Below are 20,323 nucleotides of genomic sequence, written 5' to 3' on the forward strand. Positions count from 1 at the left end.
GATTTGCCTGAAAACCACAAATTTTAGGAGGAACAGACCAAAAATATGAAGGAAAAATCTGGACATTGTGCAAAAATCTTGACAGGTGGACAGTTGAGAAGTATGCAGCTGTTTTGTCCACTTGTGGTAATTAACACAGACAATTGCCTCTGTTCACCCGTCCTGGTATAGGTAAGTACCGGGGGGGGGCAGTGGTCAGATAGTGGTAGTGGGTGTGAGTGTGTAAACATGAGGGGCTGCATATGTGAGCATTTGTCTGCCTGAAAGGTAGTGGTAGGGGACTTACTGAGGGGGTTAAGTTTGGTGTGTGTGTGTGTGTGTGTGTGTGTGTGTGTGTGTGTGTGTGTGTGTGTGTGTGTGTGTGTGTGTGTGTGTGTTTTGAGTTCTGCACATCCCTAGACTGACATGTGAAGCCTAAAACATACAGCTGGAGAAGCACTATCCACCTGGGATAGCACTTCAGATGTGGGTCATTGGGGACCACTAGACAGCAGGGATAATCCTACAGATGTAGGGTCAGGAGAAATACTAGCCAGCATGGACAGCCTTCCAGAAGCTGGCTGGGGGGAATAGTGGACAACAGGGATAATGTCTTGTAGCATAACGGCACTTACACATAGTGGCAGGGAAACACAGGACACCAGGGATACTCTACAGACAGTCTTAAAGGCACTTAATATAAAATATAAAAGGGAAAATATCTGTGGAAAACCAAGAGACACCAGGGGTTGTATAAGCAACATGTCATAAAGACACTAGAAGGGATTCCAACTCTGTACCCTCCTACCACTGAGAGACATTATTAGTCCCCAGCACCACCACTAGATGCCAGGAATACAGTTCAAAAATAAATAAATAAATAAAAATAGGTGTTAAAAAAGGAAACAACAAGGGAGGGTTAAAAGGATTCAAATCCCGCACCCTTGCCACATGAAATCTCAGCACTGACCTGCTGCACTAAGTGATACATTTTTAATGTATATTGAGAAACTCTGACATTATTTAATGTCTGCAACAATTCATGACATGCTACAGATTGAAATATATTAAAACCAACAATCAAAGGTCTGAGCCGGTAGTGCCTGCTCATCCTCTGGATGAGTCGAGCGGATGACAAAAGTAAAGGAAAGATGCAGTAACCCTACTAGTCAGTTAATAGGAGACACTTCTTTTGTCAGTAGGGATCCTCAGCGGCTGTCTCTAAACATACTGGAAGTAAGTCTGTGCCCTCCCAGTGGAGGGAAACTTCTGGAAGTCACTGCTGCCTGAAACTGAATCCCTTAAAAAACGTATGCTGTCTGTAGAGACTGACAGCTAATTCCTAGATCCTTGAATAAATTGCACTCAGAAAATAAAAAAATCAATCCAGAAGTTAATTAAAGCAAAGGAAATGGAAAAAAAAGGTGAATAAAATCAAAGCCAAAATAAATGAAAACAGAAAAAAGACCCAGATGCCAGTTCTTCTTCTTCTTCATATCTTTATTGGAGGCAGATGAGCACTTGAGTCAGGAAGGTTCAGATACATTTTTTTATTACACAAATTTGTGGCCGTGTACCGCTGAGGACCTTCCCTATGGGCATTCTTTTTTTTTGGAGAGAACCATAGGAACTGCCCTCTGTGGAAAATCTGGTCACCATCTGACTCAGTGTAAACTTATTGCAACACCTTTTAGAGCCAAAAATATAACAATTGCAACTTTTCTGTTCACAGACACACTCAGAACAGCACTAACAGAAATAACTCCAGGCACACTCAGAACAGTACTACCAGAAATAACTCCAGACACACTTAGAACAGTACTAACAGAAATCACTCCAGACACACTCAGAACAGTATTACCAGAAATCACTCCAGACACACTCAGAACAGTACTACCAGAAATCACTCCAGATACACTTAGAACAGTAGTAACAGAAATAACTCCAGGCACACTCAGAACAGTACTAACAGAAATAACTCCAGACACACTTAGAACAGTAGTAACAGAAATAACTCTAGCGACGCTTAGAACAGTACTAACAGAAATCACTCCAGACACACTTAGAACAGCAGTAACAGAAATAACTCCAGGCACACTCAGAACAGTACTACCAGAAATAACTCCAGACACACTTAGAACAGTACTAACAGAAATCACTCCAGACACACTCAGAACAGTGCTACCAGAAATCACTCCAGACACACTCAGAACAGTACTAACAGAAATAACTCCAGACACACTTAGAACAGTAGTAACATAAATAACTCCAGACACACTTAGAACAGTAGTAACAGAAATAACTCCAGACACACTCAGAACAGTACTAACAGAAATCACTCCAGACACACTCAGAATAGTCCTAACAGAAATCACTCCAGACACACTCAGAACAGTACTAACAGAAATCACTCCAGACACACTCAGAACAGTACTAACAGAAATAACTCCAGATAACCAAAACAGATCATAAGTACATTATGAATGGCTAACAATATTCCTAATGTTTGGAGGTTAGAATTTTTAACCTAAAATCCATATATTAAATTAAACTAAAGAGATGGCATCCAAGTTCTGTTCTGATTGTTGTGGTTCTAACCAGCGCTTTCAATGGGGAGCTTCATCAGGTCTGCCTAAGTAGAACAAAAATTTAATTATAGAAGGATGCTATATAACTAAATTTTACTTGGCTTACTGATGTTTCTAAATTGGATTCTGTACAATATATGGATATTCATTTGGTTTGCTGGGTTTTTGTGCATTCTATTTTTCTGGCTTTGTTTAAAGACAGCAAACAAGGATCCTTACTGACCAAAGAACTGTCTTATACTAACTCACTAGTAGATTTTTACCTCCTTCCACTACATATTACAGACAGGAATTGGACGCATTAGGCATACCTCTCAACCTCATAGTGCTATCTGTGAATGTTCTGACAAGGATAGGTATCGGGTGTGGTGTGTGTGTGTGTGTGTGTGTGTGTGTGTGTGTGTGTGTGTGTGTGTGTGTGTGTGTGTGTGTGTGTGTGTGCGCGCGAATGAGCGGGGTTGCCTTTGCTAACATAATGCAATGCCCGTCAGTGTTAACTACAGTTCAGAGACATGGAAATTAGCCACTGATGAGGTCTTTCTCATTGCAGGTAATGTGTCTATGAATCACAAAATATTATTTCCCAGACATGGGGCCTTTTTACCATAGCCCTTAATGTGAGAGGTGTGGGTTCTTTCTCAACTCCTGAGTTATTCCTTTTTGGATTTAAACATTTCTAATTTAAAAAGGCAGAATATAAAAGAAAAATAATACTAAGAATTTAGAATAAATAGCACAAGATTAATTCAAAACTATTTCATTTAAAATGTTTCCCAAAAGCTTTAAAGCTCCCAAGCTTACATAGAAAGGATAGACTAAAAGTTAAAAAATTAAAAGTTAGCAAACTTTGTTTGTGGTTGCAGAAATGCAAAATGCAGAGAGTGAATATAAGATTAGTACAAAAACACCACTACATATAAAGATATCTTAAATCACCTGACAATTATTTTCAGGAAAAGGTTCCTTAGTTGAAGGAACTTTCATTGTATTGCTCTACTCTGAATTCTTTATTGTAAAAGCTACAAATTCAGCTGGAGTAACTATAGAGGTACATTTCTCCTCATCCCACGGTAGAGTGACCTCAGATATGGTTATTATATTGTTGTGGATACATGTGGATCTACGTACACCAAGCATGCAGCCCCAGCTGCTCAAAATTGAGGAACTCACAGGCAGGGTCTCAAGTGACTATTTCCCTGTCCTGCTCACTTGGCCAGGCAGCTGCTCAAACTGAAATGTGAGGTCAGGGATGCAGCTGCTGCAAAGTCAGATGAAATCAAAGTGGCATTTTGGAACTGATTTTTGGGGAAGGGAAATGGGGAGGGGGACTTTAGGTTTAGGAAGAGGAGGGACTTTAGGTTTAGGGAGCAATTGGGAGTTAGCACAAGGTTAGGGTTAGAGAGTGGAGGGGGATTTTAGGTTTAGGGAGCAATTTGGGAATTAGCGAATGGTTAGGGTTAGGAAGAGACAGGGATTTTAGGTTTTGATTTAGGAAGTGGTCAGAACTTAATACAAGGTTAGGATTAGGGAGGGGAGGGGGATTTCAGGTTTAGGCAGTGATCGGGAGTTAAGGCTAGGGTCAGGGTTCTGGAAGGAATGGTTAGCTTTGTGGTGCTGCATGGGAGCGGCGTAGTGGAAGTTAGGGTACTTACCAACACAAATGAGTGGTAGCATGGAAGTGTGTTATAAGCGAAGGCTATGTGAGCACTTGTAGTAGACCCTGGTAAGAATAGCCAAGTACAGACTTAAATTAGCTGACTGTTTGTGAAACTGAACTGAATAAAGTCTTAATGGTGGGAAGAGGAACTGAACATTCATCCTTCCTCTTTAAAGTAGCAAAAAGAACTAGAATTGAGTATGTCCCATTCTGAATAGAAACATTGTGAAACACCAGATTGCCTGGAATGTCACTTGCATTTGAGGAACAGATGATTGCTTTGATTCAGGCTTGTAGAGAATGACAGGCAATACTCACCCATAATGACTATATGCAATGGAAGACATCTATGATTCTTTCTCTAATGAGACATATTTGAGAGTTAACTGCCATTGGTAGAAGGTAAAACACTATTTAACAACTATTTATTTAGCAATTTTGGTATGCAACCCAACTTTCTGTGAGCATTACCTCTATTGAAAATCAACACTGTTACAAGTCTTCTGATGCCGACTAAATTACAATGATTCACAGGAAGTGTTTATTCAGAAAAATGTATACAGCACATCATGTTTGGAGGACTTTGCAAAATTATACTTACAAATTGTGCTAATCATCACATAAAAGCATAAAGATATAATTTTCTGGGACTTACCAGGTAAAGAAATAGTTTCCAGGTAGCTACTCAATGTGTCCCATGCTGAGTTGCTGTTGCTTTTGTCCACCTATTTAGTGAAAATGTCAGAAAGAGAGAGAGAGAGAGAAGGAGAGATAAAGAGAGACAGTTACCCTCTATTCATTTATGTTATTGTTATTATTTTTCTGGTTCAAGTTAGAAGATTATTCATTTGTCAGGATGGCATTTCTGGAAATGATCGTAGTTGCAGTAATACACGAGCCAGTAAAGGATAAGGTTGGATAGGATCCAGCGGGGTGAGGTAAGAAAGAAAGTTGTGAAATAGGATAATGCGGGAAAGGGAAGATAAAATATCATGGGATATGAAAAGAAAACTCAAACAGGGATATGAATGAAAAGAGAAAAGATTCAATGGGGAGGAATATAAGATAACGGAATTAGGGGGACTGAGAATGGTTGGGCTAAGAAAGTAAACAGAGAGGCGGAAATGGATGCCATGAGAAGTGAGCAATGCTTAATAGCAGGACAAGAAAAAAAAGTGATAACAAAGAAAATAAGGTAAGAGTTGGGTAGAAAACTGACACGCTAGATGACAAAAAGAAAGAAAAAGAAAATGTAGAAGAATAGAAGGCAAAAAGAAAGCAAGCGGTCGCTACTGAAGAAACAGAGAGGGGAACAGGGAGCAATTACAAACAAGGTAATGAAAGCAAAGAAGATGAAGATGAAGGACATATAGATACTAGATGAACTGGAACAGTATATTCATTCAGTCATGTTTACATCTAGGACTCAGTCGGTCCACAGCTAATGTCAGCAGATAAAGTCAGTATCACCCATCTGTCTGCTCACGCTTGTGCCTTACAGACAGGTGCAGTTCCTAATTAACCACTGTATTTCCTTCATCTTCTAAACCACTAAGGCTCTTTGATGCCTGTCCCATGCATTCTGGATATTTTCCACAGTTTTTGACCCCACAATGCCATTAGGAAAACTATTAATTTCACCCACAACCATTGCTTTGTTAAAGATATCACCAACGGCCTCCTGCTGGTTTCTGCTCGTGCCTCCTTTTTCAGTTTATCTTCCTCTTTTGAAACATGCATAAATACTGCCCTTTTGGTCTTTGTTAACTACCTAAGGCAAATATTTATCTCATGATGACCCTCCCCTTCATATAATATGAGGCTTCTGAGACTTAACATAAATAGAAAGTAGGTCACATGCTATAAAACATATGCTCCACATATCTTCATTTAACCAAAATGACACATCATAAGGGACTACTTATTAAAAATATATTTTTTCAACAAAAAGAGAGAGAAGGGAAGAAAAGGAAAACGTTTCATCATACTGCACTCATGCCATCGTAATCCAAGAAGACATCATCATATCCTCAGGACCACAGGTCAAGAGATGACCACCTCCCTAACACCAGCCCACTTTCAGTAAACTAAAATGTAAAATTCATAATACTGCCCCAAATATAGGGATAATACAGATTCTTTTTTTTAATTCCTTTGCTAATGATCTTTCACACATAAATGTTATACATCACATTCTCCTACTAGAATAGCCTGTGCTTCAAGTCCAGTCAAATCTGCAGGACAGACAATGATGTGGGTATTCATTTATTAGACATTGCCTGTCAAAAGACCAACACTTTAAGCTACTTTACAGAAGATTACTCACACGCACTGGGATGATGGTTCCCCAGACTTGACCACCCCTAAGTAGATTGCTTTTCTCAGTAAATGAAGATCCATGCTTAGGCTGCGCCTGATGCTGTCCTGAAGGTCATTAGTGTTGCTCACCAATACCCAACACTCTAGATATACAGTATGTCTCATGTTTCAGGAGAAGTGCCTCCGGCACCTGGAGACACCAATGGATACCTTCCAAGTAGACTGTGTAAAGTTAGGAAGGGCATGTACACGCATTTACAGCAGGAATAAAATGAATGGAGACAGATGCTGGCCCCTTTCCAGCTAAATTTCTAAATTCAGAAACTCTGTCAGTTCAGACTTGAGAGCAGAATGAAAAAGCACAAAGACGTTTTAGAAAAAGCTTAAGACATGCTAACATCAACCTGGAAATGCATACATAATAATCTGTCACCAAACTACCAAAACAGGCTTTAAAATCTATGAACTTGCAACATCATCTACTTCACTATTTGTTCGAGCATTTAAACACCAACAGTCACTGACTTTACAATTATATCTTCCCTCTTTCATTCTCTTCTTTTCTGTCTACTCTGCCATCCATTTCAGGACTCTGGGTCTATATTAGTTCATCAAAGTTTACTTACCTCGAACGGCTGTTCCAGGATAAAGTAAATAGCACTATCATAATAAGAACGGGGACAGTAGGACAGAGTAAATAGCACTATCATAATAAGAACGGGGACAGCAGGACAGAGTAAATAGCACTATCATAATAAGAATGGGGACAGCAAGACAGAGTAAATAGCACTATCATAATAAGAATGGGGACAGCAGGACAGAGTAAATAGCACTATCATAATAAGAACGGGGACAGCAGGATAGAGTAAATAGCACTATCATAATAAGAACGGGGACAGCAGGATAGAGTAAATAGCACTATCATAATAAGAATGGGGACAGCAGGATAGAGTAAATAGCACTATCATAATAAGAATGGGGACAGCAGGACAGAGTAAATAGCACTATCATAATAAGAATGGGGACAGCAGGACAGAGTAAATAGCACTATCATAATAAGAATGGGGACAGCAGGATAGAGTAAATAGCACTATCATAATAAGAATGGGGACAGCAGGATAGAGTAAATAGCACTATCATAATAAGAACGGGGACAGCAGGATAGAGTAAATAGCACTATCATAATAAGAACGGGGACAGCAGGACAGAGTAAATAGCACTATCATAATAAGAATGGGGACAGCAGGATAGAGTAAATAGCACTATCATAATAAGAATGGGGACAGCAGGATAGAGTAAATAGCACTATCATAATAAGAATGAGGACAGCAGGATAGAGTAAATAGCACTATCATAATAAGAATGGGGACAACAGGATAGAGTAAATAGCACTATCATAATAAGAACGGGGACAGCAGGACAGAGTAAATAGCACTATCATAATAAGAATGGGGACAGCAGGACAGAGTAAATAGCACTATCATAATAAGAATAGGGACAGCAGGATAGAGTAAATAGCACTATCATAATAAGAATGGGGACAGCAGGATAGAGTAAATAGCACTATCATAATAAGAATGGGGACAGCAGGATAGAGTAAATAGCACTATCATAATAAGAATGGGGACAGCAGGATAGAGTAAATAGCACTATCATAATAAGAATGGGGACAGCAGGATAGAGTAAATAGCACTATCATAATAAGAATGGGGACAGCAGGATAGAGTAAATAGCACTATCATAATAAGAATGGGGACAGCAGGACAGAGTAAATAGCATTATCATAATAAGAATGGAGACAGCAGGACAGAGTAAATAGCACTATCATAATAAGAACGGGGACAGCAGGACAGAGTAAATAGCACTATCATAATAAGAATGGGGACAGCAGGACAGAGTAAATAGCACTATCATAATAAGAATGGGGACAGCAGGACAGAGTAAATAGCACTATCATAATAAGAACGGAGACAGCAGGACAGAGTAAATAGCACTATCATAATAAGAATGGGGACAGCAGGATAGAGTAAATAGCACTATCATAATAAGAATGGGGACAGCAGGACAGAGTAAATAGCACTATCATAATAAGAATGGGGACAGCAGGACAGAGTAAATAGCACTATCATAATCAAAGCTAAGTCAGATGAATTTTCCTATGAGAATAGGATGGACATCTAGGAATGGGACTGCTAACCCCCAACAGATATAGAAGAAAAAAAATAAAACTCAAAATAAAACTAAAATGAAACTAACAATCAGGAGAATTAAATCAAACAAAAAAGAAACAAGACATACAGAAACAAAGATAACAGGCAAGACATCCAGTTGCCACCACATTGTCCTTGGAATCTCATAAGTATTTCTATGTTAGTGTGCACAATGTAATGTCTGTTCCCATTTATGGGATGCAGATGTGGTCTACACTGTATGCGTACTAAATGAGCCATAAACCTCTGAATTGTGGGTAACTCTAGATAACCAATACATTTGTGTCTGCAGTGGAGCCATGTCCTCTGGGGTTCCATTTTTCAACTTTAAAAGGTACAAATCTACAGTTACAGCAAATTACTGAAGAATGTGGCCATATGGAAAGCAGCATACATAACATTAAAAGAACCTGTAGAAGTATTGTCTAAATACTGCATGCATTCCCCAAAGAGTATCATTAACCTGTAGAAGTATTTGTCTAAATACTGCATGCATTCCCCAAAGAGTATCATTATAGAGATATATGGAGAGCCTTCAGGAGCACCATGCTCATTTTGTGTCTCGTGCTTATGTCGTGTGGCATCTGCAAGTCTTTCTTATTCATGCAAATTGTTCTCCGGGTGACCAGGTTTTCTTTAATATACTTGGACATGGTATTCACTGACCTGGCAGTGATCAAACTAGCAGGTGCATATGCATATGTCATATACTCACACAGTTTTGTCAAAGGACATACATAAATCTGTAGCAGCAAAAAAAAAAAAAAAAAAAAAAAAAAAAAGAGGAACAGTTAACATGTCATTATCTTTGAAAAATAAGCCAAAAAACTATCTCACAACAGCCTCAGAGCTTCTGGGAGGCTAGTGGTCATCAGACCTCAGCCTGCATAAATGGATTTTAACACAGGCTTAGACTGACATCTGCCCTGAATCCCATCTAGTCTAAAACTGGCCATACTAAGTGGGGTGCACAGAAGGTCAGCATAGCTTGGGGGGGGGCACTGTGGGTGGAATACTTTATTATTTTGGCTATTATTATTATTATTCTTTTGCTGGACTTAATGACTGTGATAGTTATTTAGTTTCAGTTTTTTTTCAGAATCAAACATCAGGTATGCACACAGGTGGCTATATATTGGGGGGGTGGTATTTATGTGTGACAACAACAGTAAATGTGTCACTCTGTTCTGTTTGGTCTTACTGATTCATCCAAGTCTGACGCAAGTGTGGTGCACGGAAGATGGTGATGGGTAAGGAGGCATATTATATATGCCTTTGACAGCAGCCACTTGAAATATGTGACTGTGGCCATTTGTGCCTTCATCCAATCCAACACCAGATTTATGCATAGAAGGTGACTATCTTTTTTGCCATTTGGAGTGGGTATAAAGGCACTATTCCTTAAAAGATCGGTGTATCCTCACAAGCATTTGTCTTCTCAGTTTATTGTAAAATGCTATTTTTTGCCAGACATAAATTATTTCTTACTTGGCGGAATAAAAATAAGACTGAATTTATTTATTTTTGGTTGTTTAGGCCATCATTTTATTAAAAGTTTGGAAAAAAAGCTTTAAAATACATCTCAGGGCATCTGTGATATCATGGCTTCTGGGAGCTTAGTGGACCTGAGACCCCTGGCTTAAGTCAGCTACTCATTCTACCATTGTTTCATCTTGGCCGATTATGGTGTGTTAAAAGCAAGTGGGAAATTGGAATGCTGCAGACCAAATTTTTTTCCCCATTCATGATTCTTGTTTACTGCCTCACTGGATGAAGATGTTAAAGAAAGTCTCTAAAATGCATTTCAGAACATCTAGAAAGTTCATGGCTTGACCGCCAGACTCCCAGTTTAATTCAGTTATTTACACCATTGTTATTACACTGCGGTCTTGGGCAGTCAGAGTCTATTGAAAGGATGCAAAAAAAAAAAAAAAAAAGCAAAAGAGTAAGACAAAATGCCAGAAAAGCTAAGCTGGACATTTGAAGAGGCTAGAATGTTGGTGAGGGGGCAGGGGGGAACCAGTAGGCATTGGAGGGGGCACCATCGAGTGCTTCACCTAGGGATTCATTTCACCTAGAGCTGGCCCTATCTATGTGTTGCTACCAGCCAGTCCACAACTGTGGAAAACACTATTGTACATTCCTATGATAAGGTACTCTGACATTTGACTGAAGAGTCAGAAGGAAACAAACCAACAATGTGATTTAATCCATAAATCATACAGCTTGGCATTCTGCCTCCCAAACTTGTTCTTTTGCAGGTCTATTACATGCAGGGACCATATGGGAACCACATTTATAAATCACCCTGCTTATCTCTCGATGATTTTTGTTGCAGTTATGTTATACTACACTGCCTTGCACTGGAGCTAAGCTGTCACACAACTGATCTTTTACTTAACTTTGCTAAGCCTCTTTTTTTCTCAGTCATTCACCTTCAGACTGAGATTGTTATAATTACATGAGTTATTCCTAACTCTTCACTTTTCTTTTGAATTCCACTGTGTACTCCACCCTGTGTTCTGGTGTCAAGTAGATTTTTATCCAAAACAAAACCCTGGGAGCCACTGTGGTACTATGTTGAGACTTGATACTGTGAGCCCTGACATTTAGGAAAATAAAATGCAATTCAAAAGAATTAAGAAGATGAAGAAAGTAGTAAATTGCAAAACCTACTGTTAGAGCTTTAAGCATTGTTTCAGGAAGAACATCACCTTCTGCCACCTCCCAACACACATACGTCTTGTTCCATATTCAAATAAAAAGTTAATCACCCGACTTCGTGTCACCAGTTTTGAGTTTTCTACAGCTCTCCCCACTCACCCAAATCTACTTCCACCTCCTCTCAACTCCTTTCCCTTTTCGCTTCTGTCTTCCTTTTTATTCTACACTCATCTACCTACCTAGCTCACTTCCACATGACATGCACTGCTTTCAACGTTACTACCACAGGTAAATACTGTACACATTTCTAACTACCACAAATTCTGTACTCCAAATGTTTCATCATTTAGCATTTAATTAACTTCAATAACATTACATATTTGTATTTGGATGCAAATGGACTGAATAAGTGCAATCAGTGATGTCATTGTTTTGTTACAGCCTTCATTTACTTGATAATTTGAGTAGACTTTTCCTGGAAAATGGAATTTTTTTTGTTATCTTTCTAGGCTGACCCAAGCATGGTCCAGAAATATCTGTGCTCTTCCTCAGTTAACAAAATAAAATAAACTCTGAGATTACTGACCCTTAGAATAGGGGGATACCCCAACACACTATACCTTTGAACTTATATGGTAGCATTCACGCTTACAGTTCCTCTATTGAAAGAATTACAATTACTTTCATCATAATTTCAACAGCTACACACTCCAAGGTTGGCTGCCTTATGTATGCAATAAGGCAGAAAGAGATGTGCATAGTATACATATTACTGCACACCCTTGAGGTGTTGTGATGCACAACCCTAAAGGGCAAGTGTCTTATAGTACAGTAATATCTATATCACATACACCTCTTAGTGCCTTATTGGCAACTTATAAAATGGGCAGTGAAGTCTAACCAATCAAATGGCTAGCTGAGTATCAAATCTGTTCCATGAGGTGGGGGGGGGGGAGCTAGTGTAAGTCACCTAGACTTCACATTCACTAGTGGATCCCAACTCCCTCACAGGTTTCCAGCAAACTGATACCATCTTGAAAAGTTTTTTTTTTAATCAGGGGAAAATGTCAAACACAAAAATAATAATAAAAAATAAATAAAAACAACAAAGAAAGAAAGAAAAGCCAATGAATAAATAAAAAACAGCAAATTTCAATGCACTGTCTGTTTAAAAACAATAAAAAAGAAATTGAACACAACAGTTAATAGGACTATTGCATGGCTTAAAATAATTTTCAGTAAGAAAAACATTAAAACCTAAAATTGAATGACATCACCTAAGTATGAACAGTAAGATACCCAATAAGTTAAAGGCATAATAAAGTGAAAAAAAGTGAAAGAATGAACTCTACAAAAGGAAAATGAACTAGTCTGGGAAGAGACAGGAAAAAAAATAATGTGAAGAAAAAAACAGTCACAAGAGCAACAGAAAGCAGGTACTCTAAACTGAGTCAAATTTCAAACACACCGACACGCACTAACATAAGAGACATAATCTGCGAGGTATTGTTTGACCTAAGAGATAAATCTGAAGGCACAGTACACAAACTAAATCACTGCTTGAATTAAAAAGCCTAAAAAACAGGAATAAAACACACTTAAAACGATCATATAAATCCAACTAAATAAAGGTAGCAAGGATGCTATCAGCTAAAGCTTCCTGAAAACACAGTGGGGTTCAATAATTTGTTTAAGTTCTTAGGCGATAGCACCAAAATGATTACCCCCATGAATATTTTAGGGCATAATAAGCACATCATAAGCAGAAGATTTCTGCTTTCAAGTGTGGCATATATGTGTCTTCCAGTTGCCATCAAAATAATGACTCTTATGAAGAGTTTTGTGGCTGTGCTACCTGGAAAGAAACACAGTGCTACCAATACGGTAATTTCCTCATATAGGCCCATTTACCTGCTAGAACTCAGTTGAGGTATTATGTAGTTTTTTTCCAGTTGTTTAGAATATGTATGGTGTAAAACTACATAAGATTTTGACAAAACAGTCCCTTAACTAACTATCTTGAACATTGCAGACCAAAATCTACACAGTTAAAAGGTTATAACCTTTTGCATGTATTAGTTAAAATGAGCAGACATACTGTTTTACATTAAAATACATTGCAAAACATATAATTATCATACATAATCTATTAAACATAAAATTCAGACTGAAAGAAAAAATACAGATGCCCATTTTATGAGCAAAATGAGGGTGCACATGGTACAGATATTGCCATAAACCCATAGACTGCAAGACACTCATTCTATGGGCTCATGCTTCACAACACCCCTGGGCATGCAGTAATAACTGTACTATACACACCCCCTCATGTCTCATTGCATAAGGTATCCAGCCTTGGTTAGGGTAGCTGTTGAAATTCTGAGGACTGTGCCTTTTCAATGCATAACCTTCTTACACAAACAATTAAATGATTTATAAAATCTGCATACAGTTGTCTTTATGCCACATGAAAAATATTTCACATAATATAAATGGATCAATTACCTAATTAAATTTACAAGCAAAACTCCATGACTGAAGAAAAATAGTGAAGACATATAGCACGTCAATATAGAAAGCAAATGTAGCATCGTGCTATTAATGTGATGCATGGACACATTTCATCAGACTGACACACAGACTTATACGTTCACTGGTACCTGTCCTTGATACCAGCATGTGCATCACAGACGTTTCTACCAGTATGCGTTACCAGTACCAGTACATTATTTATGGTAGTACCTTAGTCGTTTAGAAAGGCAGCGCTCCAGATGAATTTACATCCCACCCTTTATACCATGATGACTATTCAGCCAGACTTACATCAATAAGAAAACTGAGCACTGCAATGCCTTTCTGCTGCTTTGCTACTTCCAGATTAGAGAGACCCTGTTTTATGTGGACAATATGCATCTAAAAAAAAGGAAACACAAGTTTGTTAGCTGTGCAGTATTATACATTCATACTCTCGTTATTAACATATTAGAATAGTTTTATAATTGACACTCTTGTTACTGTCACCTTAGAACAGTATTATAATTCACCATTTGCAATAGTACTGTAATTCATGCTATCATTATCCGCATCTAAAAACAGCATTATATTCAGTATTGTAATTTATCATTTACAATGCTATCATAATTCATACTGTCATTAATAGTATTTAGAATAGTATCATAATTCATACTGTGCTTAATAGTATCTTAGAATACTATGGTAATTATACTGTTATTAATAATATCCTAGAATACTATCATAATTATTAATAGCATTAATAGTATCTTAGATTAGTGTTGCCATTTGTACTGATATTAATAACATCTTAGAATACTATCATAATTCATACTGCCATTAATAATATATTACAATGCTATCGCAATTCATGCAATCGTTAATAGTATCTTAGATTAGTGGTGCCATTTGTCCTGGCATTAATAGTATCTTAGAATACTACTGTAATTCATATTGTCATTAATACCTTAGAACAGTATTGTAATTCATAGGTTCATAGGTTGGTACTAGGCTATCGGCCCTAGGGCCTATACAAGCCTAGCCATAACAATTTTTTGCCTATTTCTTCCCACACTATTTACTTCCTGGACCTCTGTCTGGCAGGGTGACTGACGTAATCCCTGGGGTGAATTTCCTTTCTCCCATCCAATCGTCAAGGTTGCTTTTGAAGAGGGCCAAAGAGGTGCTCTGCTTGACATGTATGGGCAGTCTATTCCAGAGTCTGAGGAGACACTGGGTCAGGAACTTATCCCTCCAGCATGTTTTGTTTATAGTGATGACAAGGTTTAGATCCCTGGGGCATGTGGCTCTGAGGGAGTGGGATTTCTTTAAGTATAGCAGGTCCAACAGCTCTGGATTTGACATGGCCTTGTATGTTAAGCAGATATCACCTCTGAGTAGACGATATGAGACAGAGTATAGCTGGAGTTTTTTAAGGCGGTCAGCATAGGCCATCTGCTTTAGGCTTGTGATTCTTTTAGTGAGGTATTTATGTGGCCTTTCCAGTTGTTGCAGGTGTCTTGAGAGGTACATACCAAATGGGGCATTGTATTCTATAATGGGTCTAATGAGGGATGAGTACAGTGGGACAATGACCTCCTTTTTTCTGGATGAAAAGCCATTAGTGATGAGGTGTGCCACATAGAAGGATTTCCTGACTGTTGTGGTGATGTGGTTATCGAAGGTGAGAACCACTGTCCACCTGTGTCCCTAAGTCTCTCATCACATTTTCAGTGTTTAGTGTACTGCCACCTATGTGGTAATTCACGGGTACATGTTTTTTCCCAAAGGGGATAACTATACATTTATTTGCATTGAGCTTGAGCCCATGGCTCTGGCACCAAGCATCTGTTTCTGTAAGGCCCTTTTGTAGAGTATCCACATAATTTGGAGATTCAGTAATGGCTGCCAGTTTGCAGTCATCTATGAACTTTGTTAGCCAGAGTCCCTTAGTATTGGCTTGTACTTTAGAGAAGTAGATGCCAAACAAGAGTGGTCCCAGGACTGAACCCTGAGGTACTCCACTTGTCACTTGTCTGGAGCTGGATTTGGAGTCAGCTACTTTTACAGTGTGGGTTCTGTCAGTAAGCCAGTTGGTAACCCATCGAGTGACGTAGGGATTAATGCCCAGCTTAGTAAGTTTATCTATGATTCCAGAGTGGGTGATGGTGTCAAAGGGCTTGGCGAGGTCCAGATAGGCTGTGTGGGCAGCCTTACCCTCGTCCACGGCTCTGAAGACTGATTTGAAAAGGTCAATCATGTTCAGGAGACAAGATCGGCCCTTCACGAACCCAAACTGGGTGGAGTTCAGTGTTTGAAGGTTGCCAATGTCTTTGTTTACAAGTTCCATGAGAATACGTTCCATGGCCTTGCGGATCAGTTCATCTGTCATGCTGTCAATAGCATCTTAGAATACTATCATAATTCACACTGTCATTAATATATTACAATGCTATTGTAATTCATACTATCATTAATAAAAACTCAGAATAGCATCATAATTCATAGCATCATTAATAGTATCTTAGAATACTATGGTAATTATACTGTTATTAATAATAACTTAGAATACTATTATAATTCATACTATCAGTAATATATTACAAAGCTATTGTAATTCATACAATTATTAATAGTATCTTAGATTAGTGTTGTAATTCGTGCTGTCATAATAGCATCTTAGAATACTATCATAATTCATACTGTCATTAATAGTATATTAGAATAGTATTGCAATTCGATTTACTATTGTTCTGTCAGCTGCAATGTGCTGAAAATCAGAATGTCGGACGCACAAATGTTTGTGCACCAGATAGTCAACTCCACTTATGCGAATGCACTACTGCATTTGCATAAGTGTAAGTCGACTATTTGCACAGAGATCGCAGTACAGTGGGGAATGGAAATTTATCCACATCCCCACTGTAGTGCGATCTCGGAATTAGAATATATAAGTAGGGGGGTGTGGGGGTGCAGGGGGCTTGCCCCCCGCAAAAACGTGATTTGTCATATAGGAGTTTGATTTACATCAGCTCCTATATGGCTATCACATGGTGGTTTTGACAGCAATGTCGAGTCAAATGCATCAAGCATTCGTTTCGACATTGTCCACGTTAGGTGTTTTTACTTTCAGTATTACTAATCGTTTATTTGAACGGAAAATGTTTTCCCGTTCGAATAAACAATAGTAAACCTTGTAATTCATAATATCATTAATAAAATCTAAGAATAGCATCATGATTCATAGCATCATTAATATTATCTTAGAATACTATGGTAATTATACTGTTATTAATAATATCTTAGAATACTATCATAATTCGTATTATCAGGAATATATTACAATGCTATCGTAAGTCATACAATTATTAATAGTATCTTAGCTTAGTGTCGTAATTCATGCTGTCATAACAGTATCTTAGAATACTATTATAATTCATACTGTCATTAATAGTATATTAGAATAGTATTATAATTTATACTATGATTAATAAAATCTCAGAATAGCATCGCAATTCATAGCATCATTAATAGTATCTTAGAATGATATTGCAATTCATATAGTAATTAATAGTATCTTAGAATATTATCGTAATTCATACTGTCATTAATAGCATGTTAGATTGGTATCATAATTCATGCTGTCATTAATGGTATCTTAGAATAGTACAGAAATTCATAATGTCCTTAATAGTATCTCAGAATAATGTTTTAATTCATGCTCATATTAATAGTGCATGGATTTTTAGGTTACATAAAACAGAGAAAAAGTGAGGGACAAAAGTACTCAACAGATCAGAATTGAAAGTCTGAATCATTTGGATACTGACTTCTAGTGAGACTTAAAGTGCTTATTGCATTATACTGACAAGCTGTTGTTTAAAACACAGAGTGAAGGTTTAAATACTCATTTCCTAAGCTACATACTCAAGTAAAGCTGTTATACATTTTATCATATTACAGTTTTGCGTAGCTTACTTGTTATTTCTTCTTTTGTTATTATAAAGTTAAGAATCTTCTGGTGGCATATTTTTGGAAAGAAATACTAGTGAGCATTATGCAAACCGAGAAGAAAAGCAAGGAAAGTACCTCATCTTATATCAAGGCTTTTTAAAATAACTGATAATGCAGTAAAGAAGTGTTCCTGCAGACGGGCTACAGGAAGTTGGTTCTTTCTTACAAATGAATTATTCCAAATCCAAGGTCACAGATTGTGGCTGTCTGTGCTCAGAGTTGAAATACTTCAGGAACATTGACTTATGACACTGGATACAGTACTTCTTTAAATTTTTACATCTGTGATTTTCTTAAATTTTTGATTAGCAATTTTTGTGCTTATGTTCATGTGTATTTCATGCTTTTTCGTCTTGTACCTTTATAATTCAGTCATTTGACTTTCAGTATTTTCAGCATTGCTATATTTTTTCTAGATAATTAACAGTGTTGAAGTGACATCCCAACCCCATGTGCACAAGTGTGTAGCTAGATAGATTGTTATAATATCGGGGATATAACAGATCTGTGATCTTGACTGTTGCCAGCATATGTGGAACTTCATTACCTGAAATACTGAGCATTTATTTTGGATTGTTTACTGTCTAATCATTTCTGCTGAATGATTCTTGCAGCATCTCTCAGAACATCTCTTTGAACAGTCATTGATCTTAGGCTGTTGATATTTCTGCAACCTTAGAGACATCAAGTTACTCTCATTTCTTGCATATTCTTGAGATATACCTATTTTAAATAAAGATTTCCTGTGTCTTCTGAACAACATTCCATTTGTAGTAAATTAGTAAATGACCTTGAAAGACTACTTACAAATGAACTTACAAGTGGTTGCCTGCCAAAATGATACTGATGCAGTAACTTCATGAGAAGATAAATCAGTAAATCAGTTATACTTAGCTCTAGAACTTGTATAGATGTGACAGACAAACAGATGCCAACAGCTGTATACGGCTGCAAAAGTTTGAATGGATATATACTGGGCATTATGAATGGATAAATAGATATGTAACTACTTTTCTGTATTTCGTTGTGTACTGTTTATGAATATTTGGGGTTTTGTTGCATGGCATTTTGTAGGATTGAACTAAAAATATGTATTAGCTCATTTGGATTATCTCATTTAACTAAGGGAAATACATTATATAATTTTATTGTGTATATACATGTATATATGTGTATCTATCTATATATATATATATATATATATATATATATGGGTCTACTTCACATGGTCGACAAGCCATTTGATTGACTTTCATTTGGTCGACAATTCATTTGGTCGACAAGCTGTTTTATGTGGAGGGCTTTGCCCCCCACACCCCCCAATGTGGGGGGCTGTGCCCCCCACACCCCCTAACTATATATATCAATTCCAGGGTCGCACAACATTGGGGAGGGGGGCAAATCTGCCTGTCGACCAAATGAATTGTCGACCAAATGAAAGTCGATCAAATGGCTTGTCGACCATCTCAGGTAGACCCATCCATATATATATATATATATATATATATATATATATATATATATATATATAGATAAGTTAGCAGGGGCTGTGGGTGATAATAGCAGGGGAAGCTGGCCTCCCAACCAAATCACTGTTTTAATAGTTACATATTCTAAGGATTAGCATGGAGAATGCAGATACCTGTCTATCTACCTAATCTATTTGTCTATGTAGCGCCAGGATTACAGAGACTTTTATTACATTTATAAAATTATAACTTGAGACTGAGTTTTAGACTAGAAAAACAAATGCACATAGTTGATATGTTGCGCCTGTCACTGTAGCAATAGGATCTGATTGTACAAGTTAATTGGATGGTGCCACAGTTACTCAAAATATAAAAAAAGCTGAAAGTGCTTAAGAAAAATTGCAAAAACTGAGTTTAGGATGCAGAGATGCAGATGTTAAAAGAGGTTATAATGGATGGATTGTCAAAAAATATAGCCTTATTTTTAACTTAAAGAGGACATTAACTAATCATGTGATCTGATATGAAAAGCAATCAAACAATAATCAATCTGTTGAGATAAAATATGCCAGGAGCACTACATAGTAAAGTGAATCAGACTAGTTTCATTCTCAAGTAACTATTTATCTAATCTGCATAGACTGTGATATTAAGTTTCCAGATGTCACAAGGTTGTCAGATGAATGAGATAAAGTGGCACATATTTTCTCAAAACTATATTCTCAAGCTATGGAATGCCATGTGTTGTGATTTCAGATAATAATATACAGTATGCAAGAATAGAACTTAAAAGTAATGGCTTCCTGGCTTCCTCCAGAACAACCAGTAAAAAAAAAAAAAAAAAAAAGATCTGTGTTAGGAATTACAAGTTCAGCTTCCTGTTGTCAGTAGAAATGGCTTGAAGAAAGGGTG

At 37.4% G+C, this 20,323-nt stretch overlaps 1 protein-coding gene across 1 annotated transcript in view; it reads right to left on the minus strand.

The window, feature by feature from the left end:
* LOC122814018 (carbonic anhydrase 4-like) overlaps positions 1 to 20,323 on the minus strand; it is a 287,411-nt gene that overhangs the window by 39,191 nt on the left and 227,897 nt on the right. The window contains exons 6-7 of the mRNA XM_044086598.1: positions 14,241 to 14,330; positions 4,880 to 4,949 (exon numbers count right to left, since the gene is read on the minus strand). Of these exons, the coding sequence (XP_043942533.1) occupies positions 4,880 to 4,949; positions 14,241 to 14,330 (160 nt within the window). The remainder of the gene's footprint in view (positions 1 to 4,879; positions 4,950 to 14,240; positions 14,331 to 20,323) is intronic.

This window comes from Protopterus annectens, chromosome 10.part0 (genome assembly GCF_019279795.1).
Source record: "Protopterus annectens isolate FY-2018-M chromosome 10.part0, PAN1.0, whole genome shotgun sequence".
Lineage (NCBI taxonomy): Eukaryota > Metazoa > Chordata > Ceratodontiformes > Protopteridae > Protopterus > Protopterus annectens.